This window comes from Anoplolepis gracilipes, chromosome 6 (genome assembly GCF_047496725.1).
Source record: "Anoplolepis gracilipes chromosome 6, ASM4749672v1, whole genome shotgun sequence".
In the NCBI taxonomy this organism is placed as follows: Eukaryota; Metazoa; Arthropoda; class Insecta; order Hymenoptera; family Formicidae; genus Anoplolepis; species Anoplolepis gracilipes.
Window position 1 is genome coordinate 12,430,622 of NC_132975.1, and position 18,600 is coordinate 12,449,221.

An 18,600-nucleotide genomic window follows, 5' to 3' on the forward strand; every position below is an offset into this window, starting at 1 on the left:
TGAATGAGCGAATGAATGAAAAGTACGCTATAGAATTGTTATCTCGTAGTACGGTAAACGATACGCGCGCTTTTTGCCGTCGTATACTCACTTATCGATATTCTGATTATTATTGATTTTTCTTTCGTAAGCTTGCAATTGAATGTGAAAAGATTTATATACAATTTTATAGCGAAAGATCAATTAATTGTAATATAGATTTTTTAAATTTATTTTTTACATTAAATTTTTGTAAACCTTTTTTAAGAATTTAAATTATTTAAATAAATTAAATTATTTAAAAGAAGTTCAAAAAATTTAATGTAAAAAATCAATATAATACAATTTTATATCGAATCGATTTATCGATATACAAAGTTAATAATTATTATATAATTATAAATTAATTATTAACTTTGTATGAAATTGCGTCTCTTATTAATTATTGTTGATCGATTCTGGGTTTCTCTTATTTTTGCAAACAACTATACGAGTCTTCTTGGATATTATTTATTTGAACATTTGAGACATATTTCTTGAGAAACACTCTTCGCGTGTGACAAACACTTATCATGTTTGAGAAAAAAAAAAGAATAAAACATTCGAGACATGACTTTAATGGAGAAATTTTTGTCACTATACAAAAGCGCTGTAATTAGTGTCATAATTTTGATAATTAATTGTGCAGCTTTTAATATAAATACGTTTAAAACTCCATGAATATAGTATTCGGCAGTGAGGATATAAAAAGGGTAAAACAAAGACTGATATTCTTACCTCGTGCTTTTAGGCACGATTTAAGTAAAAGCGTCTGTCATACGCGAATTAACGTGTCGAGGGAACGCTTTTAGCTTAAAGCCGTCTTTCGAAAAGCGTGGTATAACCAACGTAAAGAGCGACGCGCTTGTACACCACTATATATATACCGTTTCTCGTAAGAAGTGGAATATGTAGATACCGGTGGATCGTATTTTACCGTACGACGAAAGAGAAGTAAGTGGGAGAAGGAAAAAAATCGAGAGAGTTTGCAAAAGAGAGAGAGAGAGAGAGAGAGAGAGAGAGAGAGAGAGAGAATAAGAACGAGAGAGGAAGGGAAAGAGAAACCGTATGCAATAAGAGAGCAATGGTGAGTATCATGAATAACAGAATAGAATGTGACAGTTATAGAATGAATCTTCGTATGATATATATGTATGAATGAGACACACACACACATATATATATATATATATATATATATATATATATATATAGAGAGAGAGAGAGAGAGAGAGAGAGAGAGAGAGAGAGAGAGAGAAAGAGAAAAGAAATAGAGACAGATTTCGGTTACGGAGCGAAAGCAGCACATCTCGCAGATTATACGATATAACGATATATTTATACTAATTACACAATTGTACCATAATGATTATAATACTACTTATTATATTATACAGAGCCGCCGCCACCCAGTATATTTTTTACAGGTTTACATTGTATTACAGTTTATAAAGTTTGATATACAATAAAAAGGAACGATTACCTAAGCGCAGAGCGCGTCCGCGACGGCAGCCGGCGCGTCCCGTCTATTTATAGGGGTGGGAACAGCGGAGCGATTAGCGGACGTCGCGGCGCGCACTGCGTCACGCTATAACTACAATACTTCCGAGTGTTGGAGGAGATCGACGCCGAGAGCACACGAGAGGGATAAGTCCCTCGTTCCTCCGAACGAAAAGCGTCGTCGACAATACTATCTAAGTGAAGCTTCTCCTTTGGTGGAACGTCGCGATTAATTAAGCGACTGTTAATTTGAAAGTGTAAATTGTTTAATTTCGGGAAATCGGCCAGAGATAAGAGAAGGGGATTTTATCCCGTTATCAGTTATGAGCAAATTTTTTTTTTTTTTTTTTTTTTTTTCACGAGAACTTACTCTCTTAAACTGAATCAACGAAAATGTCACTGATTAAAGCCTAATAGCTTGTCAGAGACGATGCAGCGATTTCGTTCAAGAGAAGGGTTTGTAAATTCCCGATGGAGTGTGTATTAATTAATTTGGACACACGATGTTAGACACGATCGGCCTCGAGCCTCCAACACTCGCACCGATAATGAATAAATAAATGCTACATGACTTGTGATACGTTTACCGCTGGTTACTACAGAGACTTCCTAGCCGATCCTACGACAGGCTCGGCACCACTAGTTCACTCACGCACACGACTCAACGTTTATACGGATTTATTATTACAGATTTATTGATTAATCGAATTATTGCGTAACGGTAATTAGATGAGATACTTAAACAGAGAGACTACAAAGCGAAAAAAAAAAAGAAACAAGAGGTTTCAAAGCGAATTATCAATTATGGTGTGAATGCGCACACGAGGCTAGGACGAGGCTAGCTACCTAAACCCCACGTTCATTCTTCGGACTAACACGACACATGAAATATACACGCATACACATCCATGTGCGGACACGAGGACACAATCCAATCGTATTCACTCTCTAAACCTTAATAAAATCTGTACATACCATTGCAACGTTCGTCTTATATTTTTTTTTTTCCTTCCTACAACTACTTTTGTAAACGTTATTTTACGCTATCTCTATATTTTCTTATAATATTTCGTAATATGCTCTAAAGAGAAAGTTCTTGCTCAGTCTGTACTTTGATGATTTATATTAAATATTTGTCGTCACGAATTTTCATCGCACGATTCCGGATTTATTGATTCGACGAATCACACAATATGGGGACATCGATAGAGAGCCCGTCAAGTGTATGGAGATAATTTAAAGCTATATTTATATTTTCACCTGCCGTCCCCAGAAGCGCAGTCGGTGGATCGACTAAATAGTCGATGGCTACGCATAGCCGGGTAACCGGCTGTCACTCAGATTGATGAGCAGTCGAAACAATTTCGGAGCAAATTATTGTTATTCTGATTACATAATAAGCTGACGAGCAAGGATACGTAAGAGAGGGAGAGATGGATCGACGACGCGATAGAAGCAGACGCGTTCGAGGTGGGGAAGCGAAGGGCAGGTAAGACGAGAGAGGGTGTATAAGTTTAAAGAAGGACGAAGGGAGGGCACGAATCGCGAATAGAGGAGAAGAGAAGAGAAGGAGAGAAGACTTAAAAGAGTGGGCTGAAAGAGGGAGAAAGAGAGAGAGAGAGAGAGAGAGAAAAAGAGACAGAAAGATAGGTCGAATCTGAAGGAGTGGAAGCATAATTCCGAAGGGGCTTGAGTCAGGAAGGCCGGTTCCGCGAATTCGCGTAATCGATTCCGTCATGTCGCGGACCACCCGGGCACGGTCCTAATAAATAAGTAATACGTCGGTTCAACCGGGAGAAAAATCGGGATTTCGGGAGGGAGCGCGGATCCCGGGATGCATTATGTGTCGGCAGTGTTACGTGCATACGCACTCTTTTTCTCTCTCTCTTTTTTTTTTTATCTTTCTTTTAGCGCTCTTTCCTTGGGTCTGTTTCAAACGTCTCAAACGACTGCTCGAAACGTGCGCTATGCGCATGAAATTTTCGAATTACTGTCTTGGACACTGTTAAAAAAAAAATTGGTAGACGAACAACTTCGAATGCGTACATTTTTTGTTCGTTGAAATGGATGCGTGTTTCCAGACGAGTGCTGACAGATAGGGTTGTAACTTAACGAAATGAAATGGCTTCGTTGTCAGATAGACTGTTTAGCTCTTAATACGCTTGAACATGTGACTGGGTATATATTTTTTTCCTTTCTTCAATATTATTTGTAATACAATAATTTGCAACGTAAAAAAGAATTAGTACTTTTATTAGAAGCGATCGCACGAGTAATGAAACGATAATCGATAAAGTGATTTATGGGAACTTTAAGAATATTTCGATTTGTCAGAAGATAATTTTTCCATATTTCGAACCGATGTGTGCGACCAACGGAAACGGGGAAACTGCAAAAGGACGAATCCAAGAGAGCGATGTGACATATCACCAGCGCGTGTATTTTGCTCGAATTTCTACGGTCTTTGCAACACTTTGCTCTCGAACTATTTTGAAGACACCTATAAATACGTATGCATGCCGCGCGCAATATACGACAAGTGCTCCCGCAGACGGCAAACATGCCGTATCTGGCCTGTCGCTTAAATAAAATCGGTCGCATCGCCGAGAAATTATTAACCGCGACCCATTACATACGCATACGTTCAAGGTCGTTCTCGAAAGGATACATCCTCGTGCGCGAGGTTTAAATCACACGTTTCATTATGCGAATAATGTTTATACACGTGGACAAGTTTTTAAGGCAATTCTATCTGAATGGACAGAAAAGAGTCACGTCATTATCTCTATTTTTATTTTTTCCTGCAAAATAAATTTTGTTAATGAATTTTATTAATGAATTTGCTTGTGTGTGTCTGCGCGACTGTATAAAAAAATGTATTCATATCTATAATGATGTTCTTTCATTTATATTTTATTTATGTTAAAAATAAATGTTGTATTTTTATCATAAATCAGTTCTAGAATATTTTAAGAGAACTAATAATTAAAGTTCACAAAATTAATAATTATTACAATATATAATGATGAATGCAATGCATAACGATAGGCAATAAAAAATGTATCATGTATCAACATATATTAAGCACAACGTATTTTAATTTTTTGGGAAAGAATGCATTTTCTTTAAATTAAAACATTGCAAATCATTTTTGTTTGATTATACATAAAATTATTCCATTGTCCAAATTTGTACTCCAACATTCGCTGCTCGTTACATACGGACATGTTCTAAATAAGATCTAAGGTTGCCAATGTGACACCCGACACCCTTGAACACGTGTAACACTTGGAATATGTCGGCGAGTCCTCCGTCAGAATCAGTATTACGAGGTGTTGAACACCTAAAGCGGAATAGGTCTTCACCTCGCAGAGAGTAGGAGAGACAGAGGGGAGAGCGAACTATTCGAGCAAGTTAAACTCGATACAGGTGGATCATCGAAGCCGACATCCGAGGCTCTTCCAATCGATGAAAATAAATACACTCTTCACAGTGAAAGAAAATTTTTTATATAGGCTATAATATTCTCATTTTTAGTTTTTTTCGCTCGAGCCAATGGATTGTTAAATAGGGTAATTTTATTAGAATAAAATAATATAAACTAGTAAATAATTCAAAGGTATTATTTTTTATTAAAATTTAATTAATAGCTTTGTAAATAAAATTAAAAAGTTTTCGATATATTTTATGAATACAGAAAAAAAAACGATAGTAAATAACCTATGAAATTGTTCAATATACTTAATTAATTTTTATAAAATTTTTGAAATTTTCTTTTTTATATATGGTACATAGATAATTTTGGTGAAATGTATTAATTCATATTATTTCATAAATTTAATATTTTTTTTAATAAGAGACTATTTCAAAACTCAATCGATTAATCAATTTTGCTTTGGTTTGAGAAACACGTGCGAGATGTTCCAGACGGTGTTAAATTTAGAAATTTCGCACGACAGCATTAGTCACGGCGATCTTTGTTCCTCATTTTGCGGTTAGAAGTCTCGCATTTCACTGTTTTCTAGCTTGCAGTGTTCTTTAATTTTTGGAGTCAATGGGCGAAAAGTTTGCTCTCATTTCGATCTTGCTGTGATATTCGCATCCAAGATGTAAATCTAATGCAAATATTTTATTTAACGATTCTATTATTTTAATATTTTCGTCATTATTACAGAAGAATTTACAAATTTAAAAGAAATTTATGCTATGCGGCATTGTGCAAGAGCAATTATAATTATACCGTTTAATTAATTTTATACACGCGCCAACTACAATAGGAATTTATGAAATCAATGGCAACTTTATGTAAGAAAAAGTTTGTCAAATTCGTGGAGAAAAGATAAGAGACTGTAATATTTATTTATATTTTAAGATACATACATGACATTATATAACATTCGTAAGACTCGTGTATTTAGCGTAATGTCTGAAATTTTTTATGTTGTTCATGAATATATTTTTTATTTCACGCAGAATCGACTAGTGGGCCAGCGTAGGGCTGTGCATTCGATGGAAATTTATGCGTGAGACCCGCCTCCTCTCTCTCCTCGCAGAGGCCGAGAGAATTCGGTCGATGTATACGGACGCCAAGTCTCGCAAACCCCATCTGGGCCCTTTACGAGCATCCGATTGCCTCCCTTTCGTTCGCAAGTCAACAACGGTATACGAGAATCGTAGGTTGTTGGGCACACAGGAACCGCCAATATAGGGTGCGTGTGTATGTGTGATCTCGGAAACTTTTAAAATAGATCTAAAACTAATCAACCTGACGGAACAGGCCCTCGGACCGCTGCTAAAATATAAACGATCTCGCTCAACAATGGAGCTGGGTGTGTGTGTTTATTTTTCGCGTGCACTTTATAATTAGATGTATAATTAATAAAATAAAAATGCGAAATATCTAATATAAAGATGTAAAATAGAGGAGAAGTTATCTTATATAGCGAAACAACTTGTTATAGTGTAACTATTTTGAAGTGGAAAAAAATTTTTTAGAAAAAGAAGAGAGAGCTAGTATGATATTTTTTATATTCGACAATAATCAGCAGCTTTTGTGGAAACAATGTTTCGTTAACTCGCGGTGACGGATTGCCCATTGACCTATGATCCTACGAAAGAAGTAAGAGAAACATCCTTTCGACTTTATGCTATTTTCTTTTATTTCTTTTTTTTTTTTTTTTTTTTTTGACATTCGATAAGCAACGCCGTTTTTGGAAGCGTACCGTTTGCGTTACGAAGCGGCCATCGTACCGCGGCGTCCCGCGGGTCCGGGCCCGGGCGAGCCCGCAAAAATGACTGCCAAAAAAGGCTCAACTTCATGAAGTCGAACCGTCACTCATCGCGGCCAATTGGCTTCCACAACGCAACAATATAACGCGATGTGTGCATAACGATGCCCCGCGCGCGCGCATACACACGTGTACGCATCGAGTGCGTGTCCTGTGCGTGTGCGGCTCGCGCGGAGGTCGAACGGTGCAACCACGTGGTGCGTACACACGTATGCGTATACGCATGATCGCATGCATTTATATATATACATATATATATATATATATATATATATATATATATATGTACATACACACACGTGGTTGTTACACGCCATCCTTCCCCCTTCCCGCACTCGGGGCCCGCACGGGAGTAAAGGTTTTACCGATGGCGTACGCCCATACGCACGTAGCATGTAGGCAGAGGTTCCCACACCGCAGGCCATGATTTATTGGCCTGCCACTCGCCAGACCTGCTGTCATCATCGTCTCATGGTTGGTCCATGATACAGCGCGCCGTGCCGTATATAACTTCCCTCTATGCACGATCTTCGCGTCATATCGGCTCCTTCTTTCCTCGCGCCCCGTTGATACAAGAAGGCCGTTGGTCGCGTTCGGGCCCCTCTAGTCCATCTACCTTGTTTTACCTTAACCAGCCGAAACCCACCGTCCGCATTGAAGCCGACAATCACCTTCTTTCTCATCGAAGGCTTCTCCCCGTGGCGTGAGTGGGAGGTGCGAGTTTCGCAAACTCGATCTGGATATCGTTATCGCGCCTTCCCAGAGTTTATATGATCAATTTTGTTCTTCGCAGAGCATAGTGGCATCTATGAAGATAATAAAATACAATTTTAAAAAGTAAAATAATTAGAAAGAAATGAAAGGATAGCATTTAATTAAGGCTCATAATTAAAAAAATACATGTGTCTGTTTAATTTGAATATATCGTTATCAGCTAATGAATAATGTAGAAAATAAATGAACGAAATATTAATTATAAGTAAAAATATTTTAACACTAAAATTTACATATAATTTTACTTGCTTGGATTCAAATGACGTTTCTTAAGTAAGAAGGAAGGACAGAAGATAAGATGCGTGAAGTAAACTTGTACGATTCGTGCGAACAGTTGTAGACTATCGTCTACCACATAAAACAACAATACAAACACCTTATTACGAGCACTTCGCCGCGGGGATTAGGGTCACCCACATACGCGAGCACGAGGAGGTCGCGAGGGGGTAACAAGTTCGCTACACGAGATCAGACGAAAGACGAGGGGGCGCGATGTGAATAAAGAAGGGAGAGGGGAAAAGAAGGGTTCTTCCCAGAACACGGGGGGCGAATGCGAAGTCGTCCGATTAGGAAGCGAGAGGGGTTACTACGTTTCGTCGGCCGGCGGCGGCGGTGGCGGCGGTGGCGGCGGTGGCGGCGGTGGCGGCGGTGGCGGCGGCGGCGGCGGCGGCGACGGCAGTTCGCTCGCTCGTTCGGCACACAGTCGAACTCCTTCTCCACTGGACGACGGACGTCGCCGTTGTCGTCGCCGTCGCCGTCGCCGTCGTTGCTGCTGTCTAGATCGAGAGACCGAGGGGTGCGGAAGGGACCATCGATCATGTCGTGCATCACGATCGGCATCCTCATGATACTCGCGTCGATCGCGCGCGGATGCGCCGGTTGCCCTTTCTGCGCCAGGCAACAGCCTTCCGAGCAGCAGCAACAGCAACAACTCTACCGGACGATCGGCAGTCCGAGACCGTTCGGCGCCGACAAGCCGACCCGCGTCCAGGAGTTCAACCGGACCGGCGTGCTGCATCCCGAGTACCAGATACCGGCGACCATCAAACCCGGCAACGTGTCTCAGTGAGTATTTAGTAGATTGTCGTAGATTCGTGCCGAAGATTTTTCCTCGCGATTGCGAGACGTCATCGTCCTCGACGATGGGTAGTTAGATGGATGATGGGTGATTAGATCACAACGAGATTCGTATACCGCCCGTATCGTTTTATTGGCGACGGTGTGTCGATTCCTCGTTCGTTTGATTTTCATTATCCGAGATGACTGCTGGTATGTTTAGTCCGGATAATTATTCACACTACACTGTCGCGATTAAATCTGCACGTGCTTTATTGTCCCGATGTGATTTTCCTTAAAAATTTAATACATTTTCCTCGGTTTTTGGAAATTTAATTTATCGAAACTGAAAGATATAATAAATATAGTCTTGACATTAATTTTTAATCGATAAAATGTACTGTGTGTTAAAATCTTATTGTTATATAAAAAGCCGTAGTTATGTATTGCAAGTCACATAATTGAACATTAAATTTTTCAATTATTTTATTTTGTTTTAGAGAACTTTTTGTATTTTTATTTCATTTTTATTTTTATTATCTTTGTGACGGTAAAACTTTTGCAAACATTTACGATGTATTTATGATGTTTGAAATTAGAATGCATTCAAATTGTATAATATAATCGATAATATATTAGAAATATAATTGACATCTAAAATTAAAAATATTTCGAGAAATTTGTTTCGCGATAGCTGCAAATTTACAATAAAATTGGATTTCGTTTTCAGTACAAATTTCAGACGGCAAAGTTAACACGTGAAATTTATAGCGCAAGCAAACTGCGTGCGTATGCCTCTATGTAGTCGACGCGAAATATTTAAGCAACTATTTTTGAGTGCGTAAATTGTTTGCTCGATACGCACAACGGAGGGAACTGCGAACGTTTACAGTAACGTCACGCACCCCGTGCCACGTTTCGTCAACCATGCCAGACCGACGCTCGTTCACGTAATTCGATGCACACATTTTGCGTACGCATGCGATTCGATACATTCGACCCACATAGTATACAGAGAGAGAGAGACCGGCTACAGCCAATATTTTCGTTCCCTCGCAAGTGAATGAATACAGCGAGATGTAACGAGCATGCGTTATACGACGTCGTACGCGGGAAAAGCAGATGAAGGCCGTTGAGCAACAACGAGCGTCATAAAAGTCATTTCTATTTTCACGAGCAATTCGCTCTATATAGTTCAAAGAAATTTTTTTAGTTTTACAGCTCTATTCTCTTCTAATTCGCGCGAACGCCGGAAGTTTTGTAATAATAACTACTTTTGATTATAATCCGTTAAATGGGGATTGGAGGACAAGCGGAATGTAATAATTGAACGGTAGAATAGAATGAATAATGAAGTCGTTCGACTTATTCTTGCTCGTTTTAATTTACTTTACGAACTCTCTTAATTGAGAGAAATCATTTATTGTTTATATGTGGTCAGACGGAGTCGCTTAAAGTTTCTCGATGATAAGAAAAAATGAAAACTTTCAACTGTTGCACGCACGATGGAGTCGGTCGCTAAAATTTTGCCGCTCCGTTATTGTCTTCTTGTACCCCTTTACGCCCTTACAATATGCACCCGACGTCTAATGGTCCGATCCGTCGCGACGCTACGCGTCATAAAGCCCTTCTATCAGATGGTTTCCACGAAACTCTGACTAAAGTCGAGGTACAGAATTATACACGCTTCTCTCTTGGCGGTTGCAAATTTTCGATTTTACGAAAAGCAGGCATTTAAGTTCAATCTTTTGCTTATGAAAGTCTTTGAAACATGTTTTTCGATTCGATACGTTCGCTGATAGTCTTGATGAATGATAATCGCAGTAACTGAGAGAAGACTTTACAAGACATCATCAATAAATATTCTGCAAATTTATTCTAGAGCTATTTAAAAAGGGCCAATGTTTTGAAAAATCGTGAAAAAAAAATTTCGTAATTACTTTAATAATTACAATTATGCATAAAACATGTTTTGCATAGATAGATAATTTGTCCCTCAGCACAAAGAATAAAAGTAGAATTACATTTGAATTATTAATAGATACTGTTTCCTGGATCCTCATACCTTGGATATTTTCACGCGTGTAAATATGCTACACGAAGGCCACGACACTTTCTACGTCGTTGATAGCACGTGCCGCGGATTCTATTGTTGAATAACGTCTTTTGTATGCTGCCAGAAGTGGTGATCTCAGAGTCAATCTTTTTTTTTTGTGATTTTGAAGATAATCACTATATAAAGTGTCTTGTTCCGCGAGCGTTACAGATCTCAAATAATTTTGAGAGAAATGTTTCAAATCTTCAAGACTTTTCTTTTAGCCTTTGATAACTCGAAAAAAATGATCGGTATCATCGATATTTGAATTCAACTCAAATTTGATTATGTTATTTGTACATTTATTATTTGTTAACATTTTCTTATAGAAGCACATACTTTAACGTAATGTTATTTTGCGACATTGACAAGGTTCTAAATGAGAGAGGTGCTAAGTAGAATTTAATTTACTAATTATAATCCGGTGACTCTGTGAGAGAGATTTGACCAATTCTAATTCATCTTTCAACTTTAATGACGATATCATAAGCATTATCGTGGTTCTTGCAACACAACCAGTTGCACCTTCTAAGGTCGCTCCCCTCGTGGAGATCGTGTGCTAGAATAGGAAAGAACGTCGCCACGCGCCGTAAAGCGCTTTACCTATCTCGGTCGCGACTTTCCACGAAACTTGCAGCAAAAAGCCACGACAAGGGGAACAGAGACGTCGGGACGGACGGGGGAGAGGAAGAAGAAGAAGCAAGAGAGAGAGAACAGACTGTCTAACAGGATCAATTCGGGGCTCACCCCGCCTCTCTTTCTCCATTTCTTTCTCTCTTTCGCGGACGACTCGACGATGCTGGATTTAGACCACGGGGGTCGTGGCTGCGCGACCCCAGACGCCGCGACGCCGGCATTGTGCCCCGACGCTAATTTTACAATAGCTGTCTCACACACGAACCACCGCCAGACGCGCGAACGAGAGAAGCACGTGTGGCGGCTGCAACGGCGGCGGCGGCGGCGGCGGCGGCGGCGGCGGCGGCGTCTCGACGTTCCTGGCAAACGACAACCACGACGACGACGACGATGACGGCGACTTGGAAGCTAACGGGCTGAGTCGCGCGCGTTGTCGACATCAACGTAAAAGAGAGAAAAAAAAAAGGAGCGTCCTCGACCAGACGCACGAAGGAGAGAGCGGAGGCGGTATAGGATGAGCGCAGCATCGTCGAGGCGTAAAGTTAATCGGTGTAACTTTCGAGAAAAGAAGAGAGAAAAAGATTGGGTGACCGAGGATGGTTGAGCGGAAAGTAATATCGTATCAGTTCGATCTCAAATATTGTGACTAAATATAACGGCACGATGGATATGAACAGTATAATACGTATGCGCGTACACGTATGTTGCGTGACTTCAAGATTGCGCCGACTACCAGGTAATTATGTCGATTACACGGTCTCCGTCGGATTAACGTTGCCGATCGACGCCGATTATGATAACGAGAGGCTTTTGCTCCGGGTTAAAGCCGATAAATCGGTGGCGATTTTTGCGCTTCGCGACACGTGCGGAATGCGGCATCCAAGTTCAAGATATAAGAGCTGATCTCTGTACGTGCGTGATAAAGATATTAAAAATAAAGTGTCTTCTCTCTCTCTCTCTCTCTCTCTCTCTCTCTCTCTTTCCGCGATGACACTCTGATTGTAAGAGGATTGCGTCGCGCATGCCGTTACACCGATCGTACTATATGTATGCTATATCGCGTTTTATTCGACGTTTGCGTACAATCAACGTGCCGCGAACACCAATATCAAACTGGATGCAGATGAAATTCTTGCAGGTTCTATTACCTGAGCCCACGGGAAGGCCCGCCTCTCACGTTACTCGTTAGCCCGTGCAGCGGCCCGATATCTTGGACGGTCAGTTACGTGGAGCCGCCCAAAAACGATCAGGAAGCGGAAGGAGTAAAGTGTACGGTGAAATTCTGCTTATTCTTATAATAACTGAAAGCACACGATAAAGAGCCAACATTATTTTATCATTATTAAGACGCTAATTTATCCGCACCTTGATAACTTCATATCTTTATATGATTCGATATATGACAGTAAAACTTTTTCCTATTTTTTAAAAATACTTTTCTATCATATTTAAAATATTATATATAATTTAAATTGATGTAAAATATTTTAATTACTATAAAACTTTTTGCGAAAATGATTGAAAAGGTCAAGGATAATTAAAAAAAAAAAAAAAAAAAAAAAAAAGAGAGAAACATGATGCATTATAATAACTTATAACACATATTTATTTTACAAAATATTGTAATTTTGCAATCGCGTCGTGAACGAGACAGAGCTAGAATAATACGATGACCCTGTGAACCTTTGTAGATCGATCGAATGATTCTGAATCAATTTACTACGTAGCCCAAACGCGGTGGCCCGTGAAGACTCTGAAGCCGGGCTCGCCTCTTTTCACGTACGTGGGCGCGGACGACCAAAATTTCACGATACCAAAGACGCGGGCCGGTCTTTACTGGTTCGAGATCAAATCCGTGGAGTCCGCGAGCAACAGCTCGGCGGAAGGTGCACCCGGCACGGTGCTCCTCTACGCGACGTCCAGCGCCTTGGATCACGTACCGGGTGTACTGTACGCGAACGAGAAAGAGCATCGACATCGCTCGATGAGATTTCAGCAGCGGCGCAGTAAACGGCGCCTGACGATATCCTGGAACAAAAGGTATCAATCCCTTTGTCTGCTTCATTTCGAAGAATACGACACAAGCAGGATGTACATATGTGATAAGCGATAAGAATGTACATACCTTGCGCGATCTTGAGGCAAGATGAACTCGCGTTGATAACTTCGTCACAGGTATTCGATTTCGAGACGGAACGTTTGTTTTTCCAGCCACGTAGATCCTCATCTGTCAAACTACTGCTTAGCTGTTACTTCGGGTTCGCAGCCGCATCCGTCGACGCTCTGCGCCGCGCAAGGTATTCTGAAAGTTCATCCGCACTCGACTTCAAGAACCGGCTCATCCTCGAAGGAGCATCATCATCGGGGCATTCCGGAAGGTCTGCACTGCGTGCGGCAGACTAAGTTGACGCTTCATAGGATGAAATACGACACTACGTACAACTTTACTCTATACGTGGTCGGTCTCTCAAGTTGAATCAGTCGTTTATAAAATCGCGCGAGTTTTGACAGAAGCAAAATCTATCCGTGAGAAATGTTTTTCCCACTTTTGCTTTAATTTTCACGCAGGAATAAAAAATGACCGCGCGCAAATGCATATTATTCATTTCTTCATTTCTTCAATTAATTAATTTTTTCATAGAACAGATTTTATTTATGTTCTCTATAAAAATTACAGATTTAATCGTACTATGCTATGTCTTGCGTATTGCCGTTAAGTTGTGAAAAATGTATATCGTCCGATACAGGTAAACACCCGGAATAACGTTTCCAATCGGGTCGCCGTCGACGCAATCAGATACAAAAAGACGCCGGAGTTGACGTTACGTACCGGTCATTACACTACCGCCAATCTACGAAAGACAGACGGTTTTGTCAATTTCCGTTATCGCCCCCCGGACAACACCTCGAGTACCTTTCACATACTTCCCTGCGGCGGAGGAATCGTGAAAGCGAAATTGAGCGGACAAGGAATATTGCGGGTAAAGTTTACAGAAAGCGATCACATGTGACCAACGATGGAACAGCTGATCGTTCTGTCATCGAAATGTTTTAGCGCGACGACATTTATTCAAGTGCGTAATTCGTATGATTGATAGGAAAAAGAGGTGGTTGGATATGCCTCATTACGTGTACCTCCTCTACCTCCTGGTAAGACATACGCGTTACGTATATCGACCACACCGCAGGAACTAGTTCGAGTATCCACGATAAAAGTGTTAGCCACACAGGAGTCATCCACAATTTATCCGCAAGTATGTTACATACTTTTACAAATTCCCTCTTGTATATATCAACGACGATGAAAAATTTTTCTGTATATTTTTTATCCTCTATTTTTTTTCTCATGCTCTCTAATCTTATCTTAAAAAGTTATTAACAATAATATAAAACCATTGACGCCTGCGCACGAAATAACATCATCAAATCTTATCTCCAAATCTTATCCGTTTAAAAGTGTGAATTGGATATCGTATACTTGACGCAGATACCATCTAGAAGCCCGCCACGCGAGTACCGGTCCCTGAGGACCTGCCACGAGGTGACGATAGGCGTGGAGCCGGCGGGCGCCGCAAAGTACTGCATCCTGGTGAAGGAGCTGCGGAGCTCGTCGTCCCTGACCAGTGTCACGACCGTGCCTGATCAGTGCGGGCTCCATCGGCGCAGGCGATCCGAATACACGTTCGAGGTATGCGAGGAGAAACATAGCCCTCCGAAAGATCGCGCGCTGCCGTTCACCTTGAAGAGGCTGCAGCCCGGCAAGGCCTACCTTCTGCAGATCACGGCGCAACTCAAGGGCCAGTCCTTGTCCTATCCGCTGCTGGGTGTGCGCACGCGACGTTCCTGTGTAACGTAATCTACGCGATTCCTGTCAAACGAGTACTTTGTAATAGCGATGCGATGATAATCCACCGTCGGTGAATTTAAGGTCAACTTGTTATAATTAAAGTAATATGGAAGGAGACAGCGCCTGCGATATTTCGAGAAACATATCAGTCGTTTTTTTGGTGTGCGACTCGAATTACAAAAATCTATTAAAGTAGATAGTCTTATCGAAATATTTATAGCTTTCAAAATTGTTCCTTGACAAAGTATAAGTACAAATAATTATGCGATATACAGTTTTCAAGTTAAAACTAAAGTTTTTGCTTGATAAATATCTCTTTCTCTCTTCGCATGTATTATTTCATCTTGATGTTAAATTCGTTCGCCAACCAAACGTGAAAAGATATTGGGAGCAATGTATAAATATAACACGCGTGATGAAGAATTGTTTCCGAGTTTCAGGATTTTATTCGGTCGCACTTCACGTGGCACAGTCATCTAGTCTAGATTTTACGACAATGTACAATCAGCACCCGCGGCAAATGCGCAGCGACCGTAAGAACGTACATCAACGTATATTTTGATATTTGCGTAACACGTGTATGTACATTCTTTACATAATTATAAGCCTTTTTATACGTACACTTTTTACCCTAAATAAGTAAACTAAATATTTTTATCACTTTTATGGCCTGTGTATTGTGAATATAAATTACACATTCAAAATCGAGAAAACGAATAAATAAATTTAGACAAGTAATGACAAATGATTGTTCGTGTAATGTTACGTAGCGTGCACGATTTTTTTCACATATTTTTAATAAAAAATCATACGAATCCTTTCTCATTTTACCCTTTATTCGAATGATAAAAATATAATTACCTTTAGGTATTTCTCTATCATTACGAGGATCAGAGTTTCATTTCGATAAGTCTGAGAAGTTTCTGACCAGGCGAATTTGGTGGTTCCGCCTTCAGCAGCGAGGCTGCTCTAGAGAGATGAGCTTGCCTGTCTTCTCCAAAACAGGACGCGAGCTCTCGCAGAGTAACCGCTGTATAAAGCGCCAAACGCGCACCGTACGGATCCAATCGGGTTACCGTATTCAAGATGAACTTACATAATTCGGACTTTCGTGGATCGTTCGGTAATAATAATTGTATCAGCGAGTGGCTCACGGATATGCAATGTTGATGACCAGGATGTAGCAGCACCGTTAGCCTAAAATTGAACGAATTCTCGTACAGAATAATACAGGAAATTTATGTATCAACGCTTGTTTGCAGTTCTTAAAAATTTATGCAGATTAATTATTCGTTAAATATTAATATGTTTTTAATTGAAGATTAATATTACCGCGAATAAATATTATTATAGAGAACAATGTTACTCTACCGTGATAAAAGATCGGATAAATTGTGTTCGGTCGCCTGTTTCATAATCTCCGCGACTTCTCCCTCTAATCTGTCCATCAACTGCGCGATCTCCGAGGACGTCACTATTCCCGGGCACACGTTGCACGACCAGTCGGTGTTTGCATTCAGAGGATCGTTCGGTAACATGAGCCCGCTTTTGCAAGGACATTTTAGAGTGCCTAAATGCGTGCCCAATTCCGTCGGATCGGCGCAACGTTTGCATCGACAAGCAAAGTATTTCGTGGCGAGGAGATGCTCTCGTCTGATTCTGGTGGACCAAAGTGCGTGCGTATACATGGTACTCAGGTGTTCCCCTCTGAAAATAATCACGACTTGATGAGAATAATAATAAGTATTTTATATAGAAATGTAAAAAAAAAACAAAATAATTTTCAAGAGATATGAATAATGTATGACAGATATGACAGAGACATGAGAGATGTATACATACTTTTTAATGGACGTGACAGCGTATATCGTGATACGTGGTCTGCCTCTGTCGTCGATGCGGAAACTGTGTCGCGTATTTGCCATGCAAGAGTGCTCCAGAAGGGACGCGTTTTCGTAAATCGCCACCGAACCTTCCGGCGGTACGGTTTCTAACGCGTTCACGTCGATCAGCCCGCAAATCTTGGGCAAAACGTCCCTGCAGTCGGATGCCATTGTCAAGAACGGTCCGAGATGCTGACTTATGCTCGTCACTTCGTCATAAGCATCCGTGCCGGGTCCCCGCGAGCCCTCGTGACTCTGCAGATTCGCCAAGGACGTCCAGCGTTTCGATTTTGTGCGCCACAGTATCAGCATACGAATCACCAGAAGAACCTCACATCTGCGGGCGTAGAGTCGTGAATCGCGGAGTTAACGACGGAACGAAGACAAGTGTGACTTGAGAAACGCCCGCGTCTTTAGGAGAGGACGCGTCTAACGTTTCACGACGAGAGATCGCGATACAAACAATCGCGATTAAATAAATTTCCCCACCCTCGTTAAGCATTTCGCTAATTAAGGCTCGAACGGTTTAAAACTTATTTGCCTGGTGGATCTGACACGCGATATACCTGGGAATAATTCTAGCGCGCGCAAGAAGAGCGCACTCCGACTCGTGCCTCTTTTTATCGGACAATCCCTCGCAGTCGGATCTGCAAGCAGGCCAGCAACACTGGCCGCATCTCATCCCGATGTCGTCGTCGCACCGTTTGCCGCAGCCGACGCAGATACACTGTTTCGCGTGTATCGACGGTCCCCAGACCAAGGGAGCTTCCGACAGGATTGCGTCTCCAGGTGCCAGGTCTCTGGTCGCCAGCAAGTATCGTCCGAGATCGGGATCTTGACCGATCTCCCAGGCGATGCACGTGGACCTGTGACGCGGCCAGTCCTGAGACTGGTGCGACTTGTCGCAGTAAAACTCGCGTCTGCAGTTGCCGCACTTCAGCGTGGCATTTTTACCGCACACCGGACACACGCCACGACTTGGAGCGGTTTCCATGATCAATTAATTCCCCGAGATTAGCGAAGGCTCTTGTAATAAAATTTAATTTAATTTAGACCTTAATATCTTGTCTGTAAAAATTCGACCGTTGAGTTAATTAATTTAGAACTGGAAATTAAACTGGAAAAGAACATAAGTCAAAAATGTCAGTCTCTTACGTCACTTTACACTGGTTTTTTCGGCCTTATTTACTTATTTAATCTATACTGTTATTTTTAATTCCAAAAAAATATTGAAGTAAGCATCGGACTATTGAAATTTATTTTACCCACTCATCCAATTTTCTGAGCTGAATCGGAATTACTCATTACGGTAACATCATGCACTGGCCGCTAACGTTATCACACTGAACAGCGGGCATTTGTGCTAAGCACGGCGGCTATGTTTAATTATAGGCCGGACCAACATGTTACTATTTTAAGACGAAGGGAAAGAAGATCTGTGTACTGTATGATGCATATAAATCGTGCGACACATAATTCATATATATATTCAATATATATCAA

General features: G+C 40.9%; 2 protein-coding genes across 5 annotated transcripts; one reads left to right on the top strand and one right to left on the bottom strand.

Moving 5' to 3' along the window:
* The first annotated feature begins 8,273 nt into the window (after positions 1-8,273).
* Nord (neuron derived neurotrophic factor nord) lies at positions 8,274-15,223 on the top strand. Of its 2 annotated transcripts, none has more exons than XM_072895062.1 (7): positions 8,274-8,645; positions 12,506-12,636; positions 13,059-13,407; positions 13,579-13,825; positions 14,115-14,348; positions 14,466-14,621; positions 14,855-15,223. In XM_072895062.1, the coding sequence occupies exons 1-7, from the start codon at positions 8,398-8,400 to the stop codon at positions 15,221-15,223; spliced, it is 1,734 nt and encodes a 577-aa protein (XP_072751163.1). In that variant the 5' UTR covers positions 8,274-8,397. The 2 variants fall into 2 exon arrangements, with proteins under 2 accessions (XP_072751163.1, XP_072751164.1); XM_072895063.1 differs by having other exon boundaries at positions 8,275-8,645; positions 13,095-13,407.
* Positions 15,122-18,480, bottom strand: Smyda-5 (SET and MYND domain containing, arthropod-specific, member 5). 3 transcript variants are annotated; one of them, XM_072895064.1, is made up of 5 exons: positions 17,664-18,480; positions 17,057-17,434; positions 16,586-16,921; positions 16,076-16,411; positions 15,122-15,235 (listed from the first exon to the last, which is right to left on the bottom strand). In XM_072895064.1, exons 1-4 carry the CDS (start codon positions 18,089-18,091, stop codon positions 16,105-16,107), a joined length of 1,449 nt encoding a protein of 482 aa, XP_072751165.1. In that variant the 5' UTR covers positions 18,092-18,480; the 3' UTR covers positions 15,122-15,235; positions 16,076-16,104. The 3 variants fall into 3 exon arrangements, with proteins under 3 accessions (XP_072751165.1, XP_072751166.1, XP_072751167.1); XM_072895065.1 differs by lacking the exon at positions 15,122-15,235 and having other exon boundaries at positions 16,086-16,411; positions 17,664-18,123; positions 18,363-18,464; XM_072895066.1 differs by lacking the exon at positions 15,122-15,235 and having other exon boundaries at positions 16,086-16,411; positions 17,664-18,123; positions 18,367-18,463.
* Positions 18,481-18,600: the final 120 nt, after the last annotated feature.

What these genes read in the sequence shown, in the direction of transcription:
- Smyda-5 (XM_072895064.1), bottom strand. Translation starts at nt 18,091, where the DNA reads ATGGAAACCGCTCCAAGTCGTGGCGTGTGTCCGGTGTGCGGTAAAAAT. An exon ending in CGCGCTAGAATTATTCCCAG is followed by an intron (nt 17,435 to 17,663) that starts GTATATCGCGTG and finishes CTACGCCCGCAG; the next exon opens with ATGTGAGGTTCTTCTGGTGA. An exon ending in TTATCCGATCTTTTATCACG is followed by an intron (nt 16,412 to 16,585) that starts GTAGAGTAACAT and finishes GTTCAATTTTAG; the next exon opens with GCTAACGGTGCTGCTACATC.
- Nord (XM_072895062.1), top strand. Translation starts at nt 8,398, where the DNA reads ATGTCGTGCATCACGATCGGCATCCTCATGATACTCGCGTCGATCGCG. An exon ending in ACGATATCCTGGAACAAAAG is followed by an intron (nt 13,408 to 13,578) that starts GTATCAATCCCT and finishes TTGTTTTTCCAG; the next exon opens with CCACGTAGATCCTCATCTGT. An exon ending in ACAACTTTACTCTATACGTG is followed by an intron (nt 13,826 to 14,114) that starts GTCGGTCTCTCA and finishes CGTCCGATACAG; the next exon opens with GTAAACACCCGGAATAACGT.